This window comes from Sus scrofa, chromosome 15 (genome assembly GCF_000003025.6).
Source record: "Sus scrofa isolate TJ Tabasco breed Duroc chromosome 15, Sscrofa11.1, whole genome shotgun sequence".
Classification (NCBI taxonomy): Eukaryota; Metazoa; Chordata; class Mammalia; order Artiodactyla; family Suidae; genus Sus; species Sus scrofa.
In genome coordinates this window covers 17,738,727-17,757,938 of record NC_010457.5, presented here as the reverse complement: position 1 = coordinate 17,757,938, position 19,212 = coordinate 17,738,727, and the positions used below count along the sequence as shown (strand labels likewise).

The 19,212-nt window shown below is 44.4% G+C and overlaps 1 protein-coding gene across 6 annotated transcripts in view; it reads left to right on the top strand.

Moving 5' to 3' along the window:
* MGAT5 (mannosyl (alpha-1,6-)-glycoprotein beta-1,6-N-acetyl-glucosaminyltransferase) overlaps positions 1-19,212 on the top strand; it is a 374,468-nt gene that overhangs the window by 161,335 nt on the left and 193,921 nt on the right. For all 6 annotated transcript variants that reach the window (XM_021075187.1, XM_021075189.1, XM_021075184.1 and 3 more), the window contains exon 3: positions 8,585-8,749. In XM_021075187.1, the coding sequence (XP_020930846.1) occupies positions 8,585-8,749 (165 nt within the window). The remainder of the gene's footprint in view (positions 1-8,584; positions 8,750-19,212) is intronic.

The following is a 19,212-nucleotide window of genomic DNA, read 5'->3' as shown; positions in this document are numbered from 1 at the left end:
AAAGCAGATGAAACATGTTTATGTGTGGCTCCTCACTAGATGTGTGACCTTGAGCAAGTCGCTGATGTTTTAAAAGCCTGCCTCCTCTTTTGTAAAATAGAGGGTATAATACCACTTAACTCATGGGCTGGTTCTCAGGATGGCATGTGGCCAAGCTTACCAGAGCACTTAGATTAGTAAAGAACATTCATTCTTATAAGTTATCACTAACCCTGGCCTGCATGTACCTGCAGGTGTTACCATCCAACCAGGATTGTCCATGTAGACCTGACCTTTTTTATTCATTTGAACACAGGACTTTAGGAAGCTGTTTATGCAGCTGTCCTTGGGGTTTACAGGCAACGGGGCCCTACCAGACAGGAGAGGAAGTAAGCTGTGCTCTGGAGGAAGACAGTCTTGCCACGCCATCCTAGACAAGATGGGCAAGGCTTGTCCACCAGCATCACCGAGGTTGCGCTGACACTGGGCCCAGTGTTAAGACCTGTGGCTCTGGACTCTAGGCAGATGCTCTTTGACTCGTCTCTGGGGTCCCTTTCTAAAAGTTATCGCCACAGAGTGACTTTGGCATCTTAGACACAGAACTCGTGATTGTCATTGTCTTGATCAAAAGATAAAGCTTTCCTTTGTGGGTGTGAGATAATCAGGGTATGGCCAAGATCACTTTGTCTTGGAAGTGGGCACCGTCGGCCAGGGCACTGTTGCTGGTGAGGGTGGTGAGTTGGGAGGGCTGTGCCACGGCTGCCCTTTCCCACAGGGAAGATGGCCTGGAGTCAGGGGGACTTTGGGTAACAGTGGACTTGACCTTTCAGAGCCTGAGTCCTTTTCTGTACAAAGGGCTAATTTGTTTGACTCCTATTCCATGCAGTTGGCCAAGTGTCAGGAAAATTGAGAGAACATCCCAAGAACACCATTCTGGAGGTTAAAAGATTCTGTAAAGCACTTCTATTGTCCATAGGCTTATATATGATCTCATCCCAGATTCTGCTGCCTAGAAGTTCTTGAAATACTATTGACTCTCCCCGCCACACCACAGGAAGAGCATTCACTTCTAGGTCCAAGTTCAGGTCAAAGCTTACTTCTGTATAGCTAACCCAGGAGAGCATGACAGTCAGTGAGACTGAGCTTTTGAGCTGCTCTTTCCCTGGGAGGTGATAGCTTGCTTTGCTTTGTGACCTGGTCCTGCTGCCTGTGACAGTTGCATGGTGAAGGGCACATTTAGGAGTGTAGCTGCAGGAAAGAGGTGTCCAGTGTGTGACTCGAAGGACTCGGATGAGATGAGGCAACGAGGGTCAATGATGGAGATGCTTCTTGGATGGGAGGTGTCTTCTTACTGAATGTGGGGGTTCCTGTGGCCAGTATCCTTGAGTCCTGAGGGTAGAATACACTGTACTATATGCATCTGCAAATAGCATTTCATGCCTTTGTGATTGTCAGCATAATGTGAACTTTGATAGAAAATTCAGAGCATCTGAAACGTGAGGCTTTGGAAAGCCTGGGACCCTCTAGACACTTTTCCTGGGTCAGCTTCTTTTTTTTTTCCCAATTAGAAAGGGGGAAAAAAAAATGCACTTTCAAGTCCAGCAGCCATTTTAGTCACTATTTCAATGCTGTTCAACCCAAGATAAAAGATACTGTCCATAAAACACAGTGGGGCAGAGATGATCCCAAACCCAACTTTGCATTTTGACAAATAAAGAAGAATAAGAAATGTACTACTCCTTACCTCCAAACCCAGATAAATTTGGTTTCTTGCCAGTCCTTTACTTAAACGCAGGTAGATATGTGTGTATGCTCATTTTAAAAATATGGAATATATTATAGAAAGTCTTTAAAATTCATCTTTGTTGTATTTTCTCATCTGTTATATTTGGGGGGGTTGCTTACCTGTGGCATATGGACGTTCCCAAGCTTGGGGTCTAATCGAATCGCAGCTACAGTTCCTGGCCTACACCACAGCCACAGCAACACAGCTGCATCTGTGACCTACTCCACAGCAATGCCAGATCCTTAACCCCGTGAGCAGGACCAGGGAATGAACCTACATCCTCATAGATACTAGTTGGATTTGTTACCACTGGGCCACAATGGAAACTCCATCTAGTAGATTTTTTAATGGCTTTACACTTTTCCTTTTTCATCCCATTCAGTAAACATTTCTTGAGCTCCTGATGTCACTAGCTTGTGGAGATAAACAGAGATGAGAGGACAGATCTGTTCCCCACCCTCCCCGGGTTCCAGTCTAGCAATTCCATCCTGTGCATAGATGGACCTAATGTAATGTAACTTTTTTTGTTGGGTATTTGGGTAGTTCCCAGTTCTTATCTATAATAAATAACACTGTTCTCTTTTATAACTTATACTGCTGTGAATGTCCTTGTACATAATGAATGGACTATATTTTGGTCGTAACTCTAGCCATATTAACTTCCTATGGAAAGGTCACTTTAAAATTAATTTAAAAACCTGTAACTGATGAAACTTGACATTCCTGGCAGTCAGTGGGAATGAGAGGTTGAGGTTAATTCTTTTTTCATTAGCACCTTCCTTTCTCATTAACGCCCTGTCTTTGCGGTTTCTCCAGAGCAGCAAGTGACAATGCGCCATGGTTCTGCTGTCTGTGCTCCACCCTCAGCCTCCAGGAAGAGGGATTTGCATTAGGAGCAAGCCCAGATGTAAATGATTTCTGACAGTTCTGACATTAGTCCTTGCTCATTGCATATTTGGTTCTCTGCCAGTGAATCGTGGCAGCTAATCCTTAAACATAGTGCTCCATAGTGGCTATGCCCAGAATTCTTGCCACCTGGGTTCTTTGGGTTTCAACCCAGTGACTTGACGATGGAGCCTGGGACCTCTGACTCCACAGCAGAGCCTGATGGGCAGTGGGTGGCAGAACCACTGCTTTGGAAGCCTGTCCCAGGGGAATGGGGTGGGGCCAGGATTGGCCTCAAGCACAGTCTTTCCTGATAATCCCTCAGATATTGATTGACTTGATGATCTGGGCAATGAGGGCTTACCACCCAGGCTGATGATTTTAGCTGATAGACCTATAAGCTGATAGATCTTTTTCCACCAGCAGGATGCCCTTTCTGCTGAGATCCTGGTCTCCTGGACTCTAGCTGGGGGGGAGAGCATCGCTGGCAGTGGTATCTCCTTGGCTGTCCTACTCAAGGATGTGGCAGCATTTTTCAGCCCCTTCTTATCCTTAATGTCATGGCTTTCCAGGAAGGAAAACTTACAGGTGCTGACAAACACCTGTTCTGAGATTCTGTTGATCTCACCCTTTATCAAAAAACTCCTGGCATGATAGAAGCGAAAGCTTACTTCCGCTGGAGGGATATTTTCAGTGTTTTCAACTACTTTGATCTCATCTCTATTATGTACAGTAAGTTTTAGGAATGCAGAATTGCAGTAGTAATGTTAGGATTAGATTTTTATTGCTGAGGCTTTGAAACACAAACACAATTTTAAAAGCCTGTTAGTAATTGGAAACTGTAATCCTGCTGAGGACACATTTTACGGCTATAATAACTGTAAAATACAGTGATAAATATTAAAATATTATACTAGTATTTGGAGGAATATTTTCACCTGCATTTCTTTATTAAACTCTCTAGAACTTATTTTTGGGTGTTCAGTCTTGTCAAATCTATGGGTTATCATTAAGACTAAAACACAGGAGTTCCCATCGTGGCGCGGTGGAAACAAATGCGACTAGGAACCGTGAGGTTGCGGGTTCGATCCCTGGCCTTGCTCAGTGGGTTAAGGACCCGGCATTGACGTGAGCTGTGGTGTAGGTCACAGACACAGCTCAGATCCTGTGTTGCTGTAGCTGTGGTGTAGGCCAGCAGCTGCAGCTCTGCCTTGACCCTCTAGCCTGGGAACTTCCATATGCCACAGGGGTGGCCCTAAAAAAAAAAAAAAAGACTAAAACATGTACAAAAATATTCTGGTATTAGTTTAAAATTGCAATATAACTCTTAATCATTTTTGCAGGTTCAGTTGTAAAATACAAAGGTGAAAAACAGTCTAATCACCTAGAAAGGTGTAGTTGATTTGGCTTTACTGTGGGAAGGCTGTAGTTCTTTTATTGGTTGGTTCACTCATTCGCTTGTTCACTTAGGTAGCACACTTACTGATTAAAGTGTCAGGCACTGTGCCAGTTGGTAAAGATATGAAGATGAGCTTGGGATCATCTTTGCCCTGGTGTGTTTTATTGACATAGTATCTTGTGTTGGGTTGCTTTGAAGTAGTGACTCAAATAACTGCTTGTGTTGAAAATAAACTTTTTTTTTTTTCAGATTGGGAGGGAAGGCTTGCCTGCCCAGGTTAAGTATCTAGAGAAGCCAAGGTTTTTGTGATCGCCTAATTTTCATTTTAAGGGAGACGATAGATACTTCATTGATTTTAGTTTTGGGGTTGCTCACAGAACAGGCATCAGTGAGCCTAGAGGGTGGTTGGAATATGATTTAACAAAAACACACAACTTAGAATAGATTTACAAGGAGATCCTGCTGAATAGCATTGAGAACTATGTCTAGATACTCATGTTGCAACAGAAGAAAGGGTGGGGGAAAAACTGTAATTGTAATGTATACATGTACGGATAACCTGACCCCCTTGCTGTACAGTGGGGAAAAAAAAAAAAAAAAAAAACCAAGTAGCAGAAGCCCAGAGGTTAATTCCTGTTAAGTATGTTGAGAAGCAGCAGGTCAGAGATGGCTGCTGGCTGGCAGGCCCATAGTGGTCCTTAAGGGCCAGTGCAGCATGGTGGATAAGAGCTGTGGGGCCTGGAACCAGATTGTCTGGGTTTGGACACTGGATCTACAGTCACATGGGACAAAAAAGTTAACTGCTCTATACTGTGGTTTACTACCCCGTAAAATGGAGATAGGAATGACAACCTGTTTCACATATTGTCTTGGCAGAGTCGCATGAGTTCATCCATGTAAAGTGCTTAGGACAGGAGCTGACACATAAGACTCGGTAAATGGTAGTGGTGGTGGAAGGGCAGCAGCAGCAGCAGCGACTGTAGCAATAGCAGCAGTGGTAGCATTAGGGCAGTTCTGGTGATGGTGAACATCAACATCCTTCTCGTCCTCATGAATCCCTTTATTCACACTATGTCGCCCAGTCACAAAAGGTCCATCTCTGGTAGGTGAGGATCAACACGGGATAGTAGGTCACATTTATTAATTGATGAAATTCTGCATTGCAAGAATTGAGGAATAGGGTCCCTTAACTAAGGTGACGTGACAGCTTTGTATTCTACCTAGGGTGTGTGCCATCACCAATAACTACGGGTGGAGGCACTCTGTCTAGTTGTCTTGTTGCCTTTTAGCAAAAAGGCAAAAAGGTTGCAAAACATTATCAGCCCCTGTGTGACCTGCAGCCTGGCCAGGCTTCTTTTGGCTCCAGTTCCCTCATTGTACTTCCCAGAATGAACCTAATTCAGTGGTCCTCAAGTGGGGTAGGGGCAGTTGTGCCTCCCTCTGCAAAGGACACTGGCAATGTCTAGAGACATTTCTGATTGTCACTTGGGGGGGGGGGTTCTACTGTCATTTAGTAGCTAGAGTCTGGGGATGTTGCTAAAACACCCTACACTCCTCAGGACAGCCCCCCACCCCGTTCCCCGACACGTACAGCCAAGAATTATCTGTCCCAAAGTGTCAATTGTGTTGAAGTTGAGAAACCTTGAATTAACTCAAACTAGAGGGTCAGGGACTCTGTGTCTGGGTCACTGCAATTTCTGGCAGTGATTAAATGCCATTTTTACACGTGGACTCCGTGGTTAGTGATACAGGCTCTGGAGATGGGGCCCTCTGGAAATAGGAGAGATTGATATTTATCTGAGGAGCAGTTTCTTTGCAGTGAAACTGGCCACCTCTGAGTGACCCCATTGCCCCATCTGCATGACTAGCCTCTGGCCATCTTCAGAGCTCTGGACAAGCAGTCAGCGCTTCAGACTTAGTGTCAGGGCAGAGCCAGTGGCTGCCCGTGGCTGCCCATGCCAGCTAATGACATGTCAGGGACAGGCTGTGAGTCATGCTAACTGTGGGACTACAGCCCCTGGAGGAGAGTGATCTCATGACCTTCTGGATAAAGTGATAAAGCTGTGTATTACTCAGGGAGAGATTTCTCCAGGAAGGAGGAGAGCATTTTCCAAAGGTTTTCTTTTTTATTTATCTATGTAACAGGCCCTTATGTAGCGCTTATTAAATGTGCTGGGCAGTGTTCAAAATATTTTCTCAAAATTAACTCATTAAGTTCTCATAACAAGCCCATAGAGATAGACTTACTCTTTTTCACTCTTTTACAAATAAGGATACAGGAATGGAGAGTGAGGACTTAAACTTAGGAAGCTTGGCTCTTTTTTTTTTTTTTTTTAGGGCTGCACCCTCAGCATATGGAAGTTCCCAGGCTAGGGGTCAAATTCGAGCTGTAGCTACCAAGCTATGCCACAGCCACAGCAACTTGGGATCCAAGCCGTGTCTGTGACCTATATATCATAGCTCACGGCAACGCCGGGTCCTTAACCCACTGAGAGAGCCCAGTGATGGAACCTGCATTCTCATGGTTGCTAGTCAGATTCGTTAACCAGTGAGCCATGATGGACACTCTGAAGCTTGGCTCTTAATCACTCTGCTGTGGATGAACGTCGCCGAATTTCATACTTAGTTTCTTTTTTCTACTCTGGCTCTTGACTTCTGGTCCCAGGGAGGTGTCAGGGAATTAGGCAGACCTGAGTCAAGTCCAGGGTCTGAAATTTTTGATCTCTGTAACTCTAAGCATATTGCTTCCCGTCTGTGAACCTCAGTTTTCTCATCTGCAAAACGAAGTCATAGCTACCTCACAGAATGTAAAGATAAAAGGGATTCCTTATAAATATGCATGGCATGTAATAGGGAATTCATGAACCTCGAGTTCCCTCCAAGCTTCTTTGTTATATTTTCAGCCTATTGTTCTAATGTCATGGCCAGCTCATTTTGCTAACTACCTGTGGGTAAGGAAGACACTGAGGAGCAGAAAATAGACCTGGTCAGATATTTGCAAGAATGAGTGAAGATACAAACTGTTAAGTGCTACGCAACAAACTGTAAACTATGATGTTTGGTGTGGGGGGAGTGGTGGAGAGATTGAGATGATGCACATAGAACCAGATTCTCAGGATAAAGACGTGGGCTCTGTTTCTGTTTGTCGTTTTAGTCAGCTCCAGTGATGCTGTCTGTAAACCACTAAGAACACAGACTTCCGCATCAATTACATGTCTTTGTTGGGATGAGCTTCTCTTTTGTCCTGGCAAAATAGGAAGCTGTGGGAGCTGTTGGCCGAGGGTTACTGGCTGTGTTCTGGGGCTGGTGGATTGATCCAGTGTGAATTTCTTTGTTGGCCGGATCGGAGCACCTGCTCAGTGAGAGTTCGCTCTGTTCTCAGTGGAATGGAAGGTGGCAGCTTCCCATTTGTCTCATATTAGGACTTCTGCATCCTACTCCCCAAACTATATGCTACTTCCCTGGCCCACTCCCAACTCATAAGTGAGTCTGAATTCTGTCCATACAGATTGCTATCCTGTGGTCTGTCTGCCTTCCTCCCATGTATAAGTCAGACTATTTTTCTTTGATTATGAGTTTCCAGAGGAGAGGGGACTAAATTAATCTCTCGGTGTGTATGGAATACCTTGTGTACAAACTTAATAAGTAACTTATATAAGCATGAGGATAATGTGTCTGAAATTATCCAGAGAGAAGTATACTTCTCCATAAGCCACAGCCAGATATGTGGGAAAGGGAATCAACTCTTCCATGTGAGCACCATAAGAGAACAATCCCTGCATCCCACACAATGCCTGGCACACAGTCGTTGTTTAATAAGTATGTCTTGAATGAATGAATGGATCTGCCTTTTACTTTAAGAATCTTAGTTATCCATCATGCCTAGGATCTGGATCTGTAACTTTTATTAAGTATTACCACACGTAATCAACAGCAGTAAAGACTTTGCAAGAATTCTCTGAGTGGCACAGCCAGTTAAGGGTCTGGCATTGTCATGGCAGTGGCTTGTGGTATGGCTTTGACCCCTAGTGTGGACCTTTCACATGCTGTGGGGTAAGGCAAAAAAAAAAAAAAAAAAAAAAAAAGGTTGCAAACAATTGGGACACACTAGTGTGTATAGCACTAAAAATAACAAAGAACTTGATGTGGAAGTTACTTCTGCACTTGGAGCTTGTCATTCTAGGTCTCAGTAACCACCCTATGAGAAGGAGGAAGAGTTGAATAGGGTGCTTTGGTGGGATGCTAGGTACCAAGGAGTTTTCTCTCTAGACCTAGTAGCCGGAAATGTTTGTATGTCACTTATTGCGAAACTTGTATTGAGGAACAGACTGATGAGTTTTGTACTCTCTAGGCCACTTGAATGTGACCTCTGTCATCTTTAAGATGTGGTTTCTTAGGTCTTCACATGGCACTTGGTGATAATGCCACATTTTCTTCAAGTGGAGAGAGAAGGAAAGAGAGTGAGCATGAGTGTGTGCACCGGACAGATATGCAGGGGCCAAGGATTTTTGAACTGTGTACTTTTTCTCTTGCAGATTTGAAGAAGACTCTTGCTGTGTTGTTGGATAACATTTTGCAGCGTATTGGCAAGTTGGAGTCAAAGGTGGACAACCTTGTCATCAATGGTACAGGAACAAACTTGACCAACTCCACCACAGCTGTTCCCAGCTTGGTAGCACTTGAGAAAATTAATGTGGCAGGTAAGAACCACAATTCTCTGCCCTGATGTGAAGTCAAAGCCTGCTTTGAACTGCAAAGAGAATACCAGAGGGTACTGGTTCTTATGGATAAATCCCATAAACTTGATAAAGCTCATTTTAAATTTGTTTTTGAATAACGCCTTAAAATGCTTTTGTAGTCTTATCATGGTGTGTAATATCTGGTGGTTTCTGCGACATATTTCCCATAATGAGCTCCTGGAATTACTTTTAATGAGACAATTCATAGCAGGGATAAATGAAATACAGAGGAGATCTGGGACGCTCCTGCCAGTTAGAGATCCTTCTCCCTTCCCATTTTTATCAGACAGTTTTCAAAAGTCTATTTCATATAATAGATTCTCTCCTCCCTGCTGTTAAAGGAGAGCCGCCATTGCAGAAAGTGCCTTCTCCTTTGTGTATCTGGGGAAATAGAGATTCTGGAGAAATGGCACTGGGGAAATCAATGGCTTCTGCCTGACCTTGACCTGATGCTGTAGCCACTCACTGGCACCAAGATGCATTTTGTCTGGCTCCTTTTTGAAACCGGACCTTTGGATGAAAGAACAGAAATGGATTTGAAAACAAATCCCAAATCATACACACAACACCTATTGTCCATAGCTCACATTGGACCATCCCCCTATCCTGGCATCAGCCTCTGGGCCTTTGTGGTTAAGCCAGGGCCTATGCTTGATAGTCTGATTACTGTCATGTCCTAGGGACCTAGGACAAAGCAGAGAGCTCAAGGATAAGGATTAGGATTAGGGACTTTGGGTGAATAGTTGTGAATGAGTTGGGTGGTATCCAAATGCTCATTAATGGACTAAACAGGTGGCTGGGTTACTTTTTCAACTTTAAAAATCCCCTTTAGTATACTTTTGGGGCTCCTTTGTCTCTCTCTTTCTTATAGGAAAATCACAGCCTTAAGTGGGAGAGAGAGTCTTTCCCTGTCCCACCTCCCCATGTCAAAACATTTAATTGTTTCACATTGTGCAAGCTTGCTGTTTTACCTTTCTGCTGTGTTCTTTGCCCTTTAGCAAGTTTTCAATTGCAAAATGTATTTCTAATAATCCAAAGTATCCCACCAAACAGAGGTATTAAAAATAACTTTTAATTACAACACAGAGGCAGTGTCATCTAGGCCATAAATCCTGTCTTCCCTACAGTTTCCAACAGCTTCTGTAATTAGACAAGAAAACCTCCCACTGTGTTGAGCTGCTTATTAATAAATGGAGCTCATGCCTCTCCAGGCTCCACTCCTCCACCCCTGTTTCCAGGAGGAGATGCTATTGAAAAGGTCTTATCTGGTGTCGTGGCAGTCCTGCAGGATAATATTTCTGGGGGTCGAGTGGGACCGTCTGCCTCTAACATTTCTGCCTCCCACTGCCTCTGTCCTGTAGGGCCTGTGTCAACATGTCTGCTGTCATTCTCTTCCCTGACAAGGAATCTCACTGCCTCTGACTGTCCTGTTTATGTGCCAGGATCACAGGGAGACATTCCTACCTGAGCTCCAAGGCCAGGGTTTAAAATTGTGGAATGAAGTAGGAGGGAGGTGGTGGCTACTTATTTGAAGCACAATCTCAGCCCTGTGTATGGAGCTAGTTCGCTCGGTTAACCATTATCTCAGAGCACACTAAGTCATTGGCTTTGAGTGGGGCTCCTTTAAGATGTGCCACAGGTACTGTGTTTTAGGTAATATTTAAAGAACTGTAGTATTTTGTGTGTGTGTTTCCCTTTTGGGGAAAAGGGAGCACATTTGGAGTTATGCCTTTGCTAATTAACCTCATTCTCCCTCATTTACGTATTTCATGTCTGACATACTCCATACCTTGGAGATTTTTACTGGCCAATTAGGAAAACAATACACATGCATAAAAATAACATAAACTATGCTCACTGTAAGTGGGGGTGACTCTGCAAGGCTCCCAACATTATCATCAGAAGGTAACCGTTGAAGGTGGGGAGAATTGAGGCTATTGAGAAAGAGATAGAAAAGAGAAATGGATTGTGACTCAGAAAAAAAGTTGGAAGGAAGGAGAGGAAACTAACAGCTAGTAACCATCCAGTAAATGCCAGTATAGTTCCTGACCCTTGGAGACACATGGTTTTATTTACTCAGCATCTCAGAGATGTAGTTTCACAGATTTTATGAGTTTAAGTATTTGACTGGGAGGTGGACTTTGCTACTGAGCTCAGCTGAAGACCTCCTAGTGCCATGAGAGCAGAGATCATGTTGGCTTCTTCTTGCTTCCATTTGTAAATCATCCCAAATGAGTGAGTCTAGAAAAATGTACTGTCATTTTCTTAGAGGTTCCTAGAGAGCTGACAGTTTCCTGGAATATTTAATATCCTGTCTAATAGGGAATTTCTTCATGTCTCAGGGTCTGCTTCTTTGACTGACTTGTCTATTTAAAAAACAAAACAAAGCAAAAACTCTCGTCCAGACACCGTGTTGGCCACAGCGGATAGAGATGTGAAATGAAGAATACGGGGCATCTTGCTTATTGTCCCCAGATGTTGGAGGACCCTTGATATCTTGTTAAATAACCAACATATATTTTCAATTTGCCGAGTCTAAAGAAGGAGGTGGCAGAAAGAAGGACAAGCACTTGGGTACCTAGTCCTCGTTCGTGACTTGCTTCAGCACCTCCTTGCTTTCTGGCCCTTCCCCTGATCCCTGGCCATGCTGGCAGTCCTCAAACCCTCTTGGCATAGCAGGAGTGGCTCTTGAGCTGTGAAAAAGTTCATTTTTATAGGGTTCCAATCCTAGTTGAGCAGAGTTTTTCTTTCTCCCTTTCTGCATTAAGACATGTGGTAATTGCTCAGAAATGTTCTCCCTGGTGTGTCTTTACTGCTTACTCTGGTGTCTTATTGCTAACTGATGTTTCTGATTGCTTACTGTTGTGTCTTATTGCTCCTTGATATATCTTCTGGTTGGCTATAAACTGCATCTAAATTGGGTACCATAGCTGTTGAAGAGGAAGTCCTAAATTTATTTTCTTTTAGGGATATGTGTGTGTGTATGTGTGTGTGTGTGTCCCCTTTCCTTTCTCTGTTTAGCTGTGTTCAATGTGGCTTTTATCCAAAATGGATTTTCTTGCCAAATTTATTTCTCTTGGGGTTTTTTTATTATGTGAAAATGAATGTTCCCCTAGAGAAATTTAGATGGAAATGAACTTTATGAAAATCAAGAATCAGATTAAACTGCATTTTTGAGCTCTGTTTATCATACGGGAGAGGAAGGTGAATCAAATGAATGAAAAAATAGGTTAAAACAAACTTTCAGCGAATCATGGTTGCTCCAGGTTTACTCCCTGAAAGGGCTTGAATGTGCCTTTGTCAAAATGATACTTTGGTTTTTTGTGAAGACCAATTCTGCTTTTTCTCCGGATGTGTGATCTTGAAATAAGAAGTGGACGCAGTGAATAGGATTGGGTCTGTAGTTCTTGGCCATGTCCCGCTGTGGGGAGGGCTGTGCGGCTACAGGTGTGTAATAGCAAAGGTGCTTGACTTCCGAGGACTGACACTGTCTGCTTTTGTCCTCGTTTTGCCCATAGTGTCTTGTTCAAAGCCGGGCTGTTGAAGGTGTTTAGTAAATACTGTCCACATGGTTGGATTATGTAGAGGGGAGAGAGGTTATTTTCACTGCTGCAAGGAGTTCCTCCTTCTGGCTCCTCGTCTCCATTTCTGTGGATGAGGATTTGCTTAGAAGCAGGACCTGGCATCTCATTGCCCTTTCTCAGACCTCAGTGGACACCGCCTAAGAAATATGACTCTGTTTTTGTCCGTCACGACTGAGCTTCCCATGGATGATTTGGTGGTGTGAAGCTTTCATGTGTGGCTGTTTCAACTCTAGAGTATAATATTTGAGGGGATGGGGACAGTGCACAGTACTCTGTGTTGCGGGGCCAGGGGGTGGGGTGGTGCCTGGGCACAAGTGTGAGTGTGTGTGTGTGTGTGTGTGTGTGCACGTGCACGCACGCACAAATGTACTTATTTATACTCTCAAGAACCTGTTGTCATCATTCGGCATCAGCTGAATAAAAGGCCAAACAGGAGTTCCCGTCGTGGCTCAGCAGTAATGAACCTGAGTAGTATCCATGAGGATGCAGGTTCCATCCCTGACCTTGTTTAGTGGGTTAAGGATACGGCATTGCCATGAGCTGTGGTGTAGGTCACAGATGCCACTCAGATCCCACGTGGCTGTGACGTAGGCCAGCAGCTGTAGCTCCGATTCGATCCCTAGCCTGGGAACTTCCATGTGCCAAGGGTGCAGCCCTAAAAAGCCAAAAAAATATAAAAAGCCATACAGGGTCATGATAGCAATCCCTGATGTTGTGGTCACTTTCCATTGCAAGGTGAGTTGGGAAACCCAGTCATAAAATTGAAAATGCAGGTGCAACTCAAGAGGATGTTTTCTGATATTGAGTCCAAATGAGCATTAGGCAACCCTACATTTTCTTTTTCTTTTTCTTTTTTTCTTTTTTTTTTCTTTTTTTTTTTTTTTTGCTATTTCTTGGGCCGCTCCCGTGGTATATGGAGTTTCCCAGGGTAGGGGTCTAATCGGAGCTATAGCCACCAGCCTACGCCAGAGCCACAGCAACGCGGGATCCGAGCTGCGTCTGCAACCTACACCACAGCTCATGGCAACGCCAGATCCTTAACCCACTGAGCAAGGGCAGGGACCGAACCCGCAACCTCATGGTTCCTAGTCGGATTCGTTAACCACTGCGCCATGACAGGAACTCCCCTGACATTTTCTAAATGTCCACCAACATGCAACATATTCTACCATTTGGGGTTGAAGTGCAGCATATTTGAGCTTGGATGTTGTTCTCAATAAAAGAACCATAGTTGTTTTTCTTAGCATTTGAAAACTGAAAATGAAAAATATCCCTGCTGAGTTCCGGGGCCTGCATTTGGAAGTGCCATTTCCCCCCCCTTTGTGCTGCTAATGGACCTTGAAATTAAGTTGCACCTGTGCTGTTTTCCTGTTTGTGTCCCCACATTATCAGTTGTATTGGCATAGCATCTGATGTGTCCCAGCTCTGCCCAGGCTAGGGCTCAGCAGGTGACTTTCCCAGGATCAGGTATTGGCTTGTCCATGGCACCCCAGATGCTGCTGAGAGACAGGCGAGAGATGAGCCTGTAGGGAGCTTTCTTATTAATCTGAGCAAGAAACAAATGTGTTCCTCCTGTCTCTCTACCTGTCCCTTTCTGTTTGATTCTTTGCAAGGGCAGCGATAAGTATTTGGCTGCTTGTCAGAAACAATCCCTTTGCTATCATCACCGAAATTGTACGTCATCGTTGGTGTGGTTTTCACTTTGTATGTTCAAGGATGTTCTGACTTTTGATCACGAAGAAGGGAGAGGAAGAAAATACAGTTCAGGAGGAGTGGTGCTGACCTGTGAGCCTGGGTATTTAGAGCATTGATTCTCAACTGCCTGTGATTTGTCCCCCAGGCAACACTTGGCAGTGTCTGGAGACATTTCTGGTTGTCACAGCTGAGGAGGTGCTACTGACATCTGGTAGACAGAGGCCAGGGTCAGGCCAGCCCCGCAGCAGAGAATTATCCAGCCCAAAATGTCAACTGTGCAGTGATGGTTCAGAAAGCCTAATCTATATAGTATTGGAAACTGGGCTTCCCACTTATGATTAGAGCAGAACAGTGTCAGAGATGTTGCTTTTTCCTGGTTGGCCAGCTGAGAATTTCTGTCTTTTCCCCACTTCCTAGCAAGGCTGTTTGCAAGCCCCCAGCCCCCAGCCCTCACCACCTTTAGCTTTGCAACTAGTCTTTGAAAGCTTTAAGAGATTTTAATCTACTACCAGAAGATTATTTTGGGATTCTGACCTTAAGAAACCTCTTTCCTGGACCCAAACCAGTAAAATTTTGGCAACCTGTATTTTACTCTAGCTTATATAGAAAGTAATTATTTCTTTTCATGAAAGAGCCACTAATTCAGAATAATAATGGCAAAGCAGTCATAGAGAGTGGATTTAAATTACCAGAAGGTTTTAGAAGAAATTCGTTTTATTAATTGTAAGCAGAGTGTATAATTATTAAAATATGAGAGAGTAAATTAAATAAGTTAAGGGAAACAAGAGAGGTCTCCAAAGCTCTGCTTCACAGCAGGAAATACCCTTCAGAGCATGAAAGGAGATGAGATGGGAAAGGTGGGTTAGGGGACCTGTGAAGAGTTTTCAGTGTAAAACTAAGCCATTTCCACTTTGTTCTATAGGCAGTGGTTCTATAGTGACCGCTGATGAGAGTTTAAAGCAGGAGGATGATGAGATGAGGTCTGTATTTTCAGAGAAAAATTATTGGCCATGTGGAAGCGGGATGCTCGGGAAGGAGGTTATATGGAAGCCAGATGAGAGGTTAGTTGACTCAGTATAGAAAGATCAGAAGACATGAGGCCAGAGAGGGAAGGGGAGGACTTGAGATGCATGTCAGGTGCAGCTGACAGGATGGGGACCCGGGTGGACTGAGGAAGGGGCTGTCATAATGATTCCCAAGGATGGCACTTGAAACAATGACTATGCGGTGCCTTTATAGAGGAAGCAAGCCAGCAAAGGCAGGATTTTGTGAAGATGGTAGCCATATGTTAATGTGGATTTACGGAGCATAAATTGCTTTGCTGCAGGCCACTTGTTCAGCTTAAAGAAAGTCGGAACATTGGTGCTCAGGAGATTAGAGCTGGGCTACCAGGTCCAAATCCCAGCTCCACCACTTCATACCTGTGTGATCTTGGGCATGTTTCTTTTCTTTTTTTTGTTTTTCTTTTTTTTTTTTTTTTTTGTCTTTTTGCTATTTCTTGGGCCGCTCCCGCGGCATATGTAGGTTCCCAGGCTAGGGGTTGAATTGGAGCTTCAGCTGCCGGCCTACGCCAGAGCCACAGCAACGTGGGATCCGAGCCGCATCTGCAACCTACACCACAGCTCACGGCAACGCCGGATCCTTAACCCACTGAGCAAGGGCAGGGATCGAACCCGCAACCTCATGGTTCCTAGTTGGATTCGTTAACCACTGCGCCACGACGGGAACTCCTTGGGCATGTTTCTTAACCTTTCCACCAGTGCCTGCGTTTCCTCTTCTGTACAATTGGGTAGATAGAAGTGCCCATTTCATGGGGGTTGTTGATGAGGATTGAGATCAGTAAACTATTTAGAAATATGCCTGGTGACAAGTTGGCACTAAATGAGCATTTGTTTAAATTACAGTTTAAAGCTATACCTTTGGAATATTGATAGAAGAGCGGATATTGTATTGGCTAGTTTTTTGGTATTACTATTTATATGTTATAATTGGGAATTATATTTCACCACTGATTGTGAAACTAATAAGTAATACTTATATAGCCCTTTACAGATTAGAAAATATTTCCTTATATGTGTATTATTACTTCAAGTGCTTTAAGGTTGAAGTTCCCAAATTTGAACTTTTTGTCAGTCTGTAGAGACCTTTTATTATCAATACTTAAAGGCTTAGCAAGAAATGCACGTATTTGTCAGTAATCCCTTGGTTGCAAGAGGCAAAAACTTTAAACAGAAATGGAATTTGGGGGCCCAAGTAATTAGAGAGCTCAGAAAATGAGGCTCGATTCCACTGCTGGATACAGATAGGGGAACCATCTCCAAGAATCTCAGCGATGTTGCTGTTGGCGTTGGCTTCATTCTTAGGCTATCTTTGTTTTCGGAGTGGTGGCAGAAATGGTCGCAGGAGGCTCTAGGTTTCTGGCAACACTTCTTAGGAGCGTTTTGTTGGGCGTGGCTTGCATCTGTGCCTCTCTGTGATCCAGTGACAGTGCCTAGTGGCCTCCTGATTAGCTAAGCCTGTATCATGCACGTCCCTCTGGGCATCTCATGCTGGGGGAGGGTCCCTAATGAGATTTCAAGCAAGTCGATAAAATAGGCAGAATGATCAGAGACCATCATCAAGCCATGGTTTGAATTTCAGAGTCATCCTAAGCCTGACTCTAACTTTTCTTTCCAGGAGGGCTCAGAGGGCAATGCTTCTGGAATGGTAACCTTCCTGCCCCTGTTTTAAATGTGGCTGTGACTGAGTGCCCTGCTAGGAGTTAGCCTAGCCCATAGCATGCCGTTCATGTATGCTCTTGTGCATTGGCATGTTTTTGTCCTCAGCTGGGAATGCTCTCAGTTTTTCTAGCTAACCTTTATCATCTTTTTCAAGACTCACCTGAAGCACTGTCTCCCTTAAGAAGACTTCCTGATGTCCTTCCCGCCCCTGAGCTTTCTGATGCTCTTACTTTATGTTCCCATGACTACTGTGTGCATCCCTGGACTTTTCCATGCATTTCCTGTCTCCGCAGCCAGGCTCCAAGCTCTTCAAGGGCATGGACAAAATATACTGTCTTTTTCTATTCAACCCGGTACCTACCTGGAAGCCTGGCAGGTTCTCTGTAAGTGTTTGTCCAACTGAACGCACACCTCCTTCTCCTGGCCACACACCAGGTCACCCGCTGTCTTGAAACTTTTATCATGACAGTGGTAGCCACACACTTGGTTCTGAATTGCCGTGTCTGCCGCTTGCCTGTCTTGGCAGTTTTGTGAATATTTTAGGAATTCCTGGAAGCCCCTAGAAAGTTGACTGCTATGTTGCTCAAAAGGGAAATGCTTTTGCTTGCCTATGCTTTCTGAAAACCATGATTCCATAATTTACTTTGTAATTTCTTCATGGCTAATTATAAAAATGTAAGTAGGATTAAAAAAAAAAATTCTCACCAGCTACACTATATTAGGGATAGATCTGAATGAAGAATTCTTGCAGAAAAGAGGCAGAAACCTACCAACTTTAATGCCTTTGGATTCATTACTGCCCCTTCAAGGAATACGAGGCTTTTTTCTTTTTCTTTTTTTTTTTGTCTTTTTGCCATTTCTTGGGCCGCTCCCGCGGCATATGGAGGTTCCCAGGCTAGGGGTCGAATCGGAGCTGTAGCCACTGGCCTATGCCAGAGCCACAGCAACTCGGGATCCGAGCCGAGTCTGCAACCTACACCACAGCTCACGGCAACACCAGATCGTTAACCCACTGAGCAAGGGCAGGGACCGAACCCGCAACCTCATGGTTCCTAGTCGGATTCGTTAACCACTGCGCCATGACGGGAACTCCGCTTTTTTCATTTTTAAAGAGGGAGCTTGTGTATCCTGGGGGATGCTGTTTCCCTCCAGCCATCGGAGGAATGTGCGTGATGGGACCCGTCTTGGGAACTTGTGCAGACTTGACTGTTATTTCTGAAAATGCCTCCACGTGGGGCAGTTCTGTGGATCGGAGGCAGGACACACTGAAATGAGACGTGTTTGTTTTAATCAGAAGGCGACAGATCCCACTTGCTCTAATTTGGCTTAATGAGGTGTGTGTATACAGTTGTGCTATCAGCTTCCATATGGTATTGATTCAATAGACGTTCCACGGTGACAGCACAGCGTCTGCTTTCCCAAAGACATTCCCTTGTCTTTGCCGTATCATCCTCTACCTGTTTTCACTGATACATGATTTCAATAGAAGCATTTTAGCGCCCGAGATTCAAACATTCAGAAACGTTTTAGAATGAAAGCTGTTTGGATGGAAGCGGGGGACTATCTGTCTCTGCGTTGTAGAGAAGGATTTTTAGGTTCAGAGGCTTGTGGGGTTTTGAGGGATTTTTGTTTAAGCTGTGCTTTTGGCTTTGCATATCCCCAGCTTCTAAAATTAGGCGGCCTAAGTGAAAATCAGTTGCTAGTTTGGTTTTTCTGTTCTCACTGTATCTCAGGAAGAAAGAGATAGAGCCTCCATGGGGAAGGCTGAAGTTCTTAACTGAGTTTAGAAATGAAGGAAGAGGATCCAACTGGATCCATGAGGAAAAGGGACTGAGTTGCGTCACAGTTCAGACCTCAGACAGCACTCACAGTGTCTTTTTTTCCTGTCCCTCTGCTCTTGGACGTCTGGCAAATCTCATGTGTATGACCGCAGTTCATTTATGTCAGACTGGGCGCCCATAGTTCTACAGAGCCAGCAGAGGGGCTCCCATTTTGGGGCTGACAAAGAATTGAAACTGCATTTTTAAAAAAATCTTTAGGGCTGTACCCATGGCATGTGGAGGTTCCCAGGCTAGAGGTCAAATTGGAGCTGCACCCGCTGTCACACAGCAACTCTGGATCCGAGCCGCGTCTGCAACCTTACACCACAGCTCACTGGCAACGCTGGATTCTTAACCCACTGAGCGAGGCCAGGAATCAAACCTGTGTTCTCATGGATGCTAGTCTGATTCGTTTCCGCTGAGCCATGCTGGGAACTCCTGAAACTGCCTTTTGATGTGCCTTGCCAGAGCTGACCAGCTACACTGTGAGTGGCTTTTAAGCTGTCTTGATGTACACAAACTTCTCCAATCAGCTTTGCAGTGAGCTCTTTCTCTCTACAAGGGTGCAGCTGGAGATGGGCTCCTGAAACAGAGTCACTGGGGAC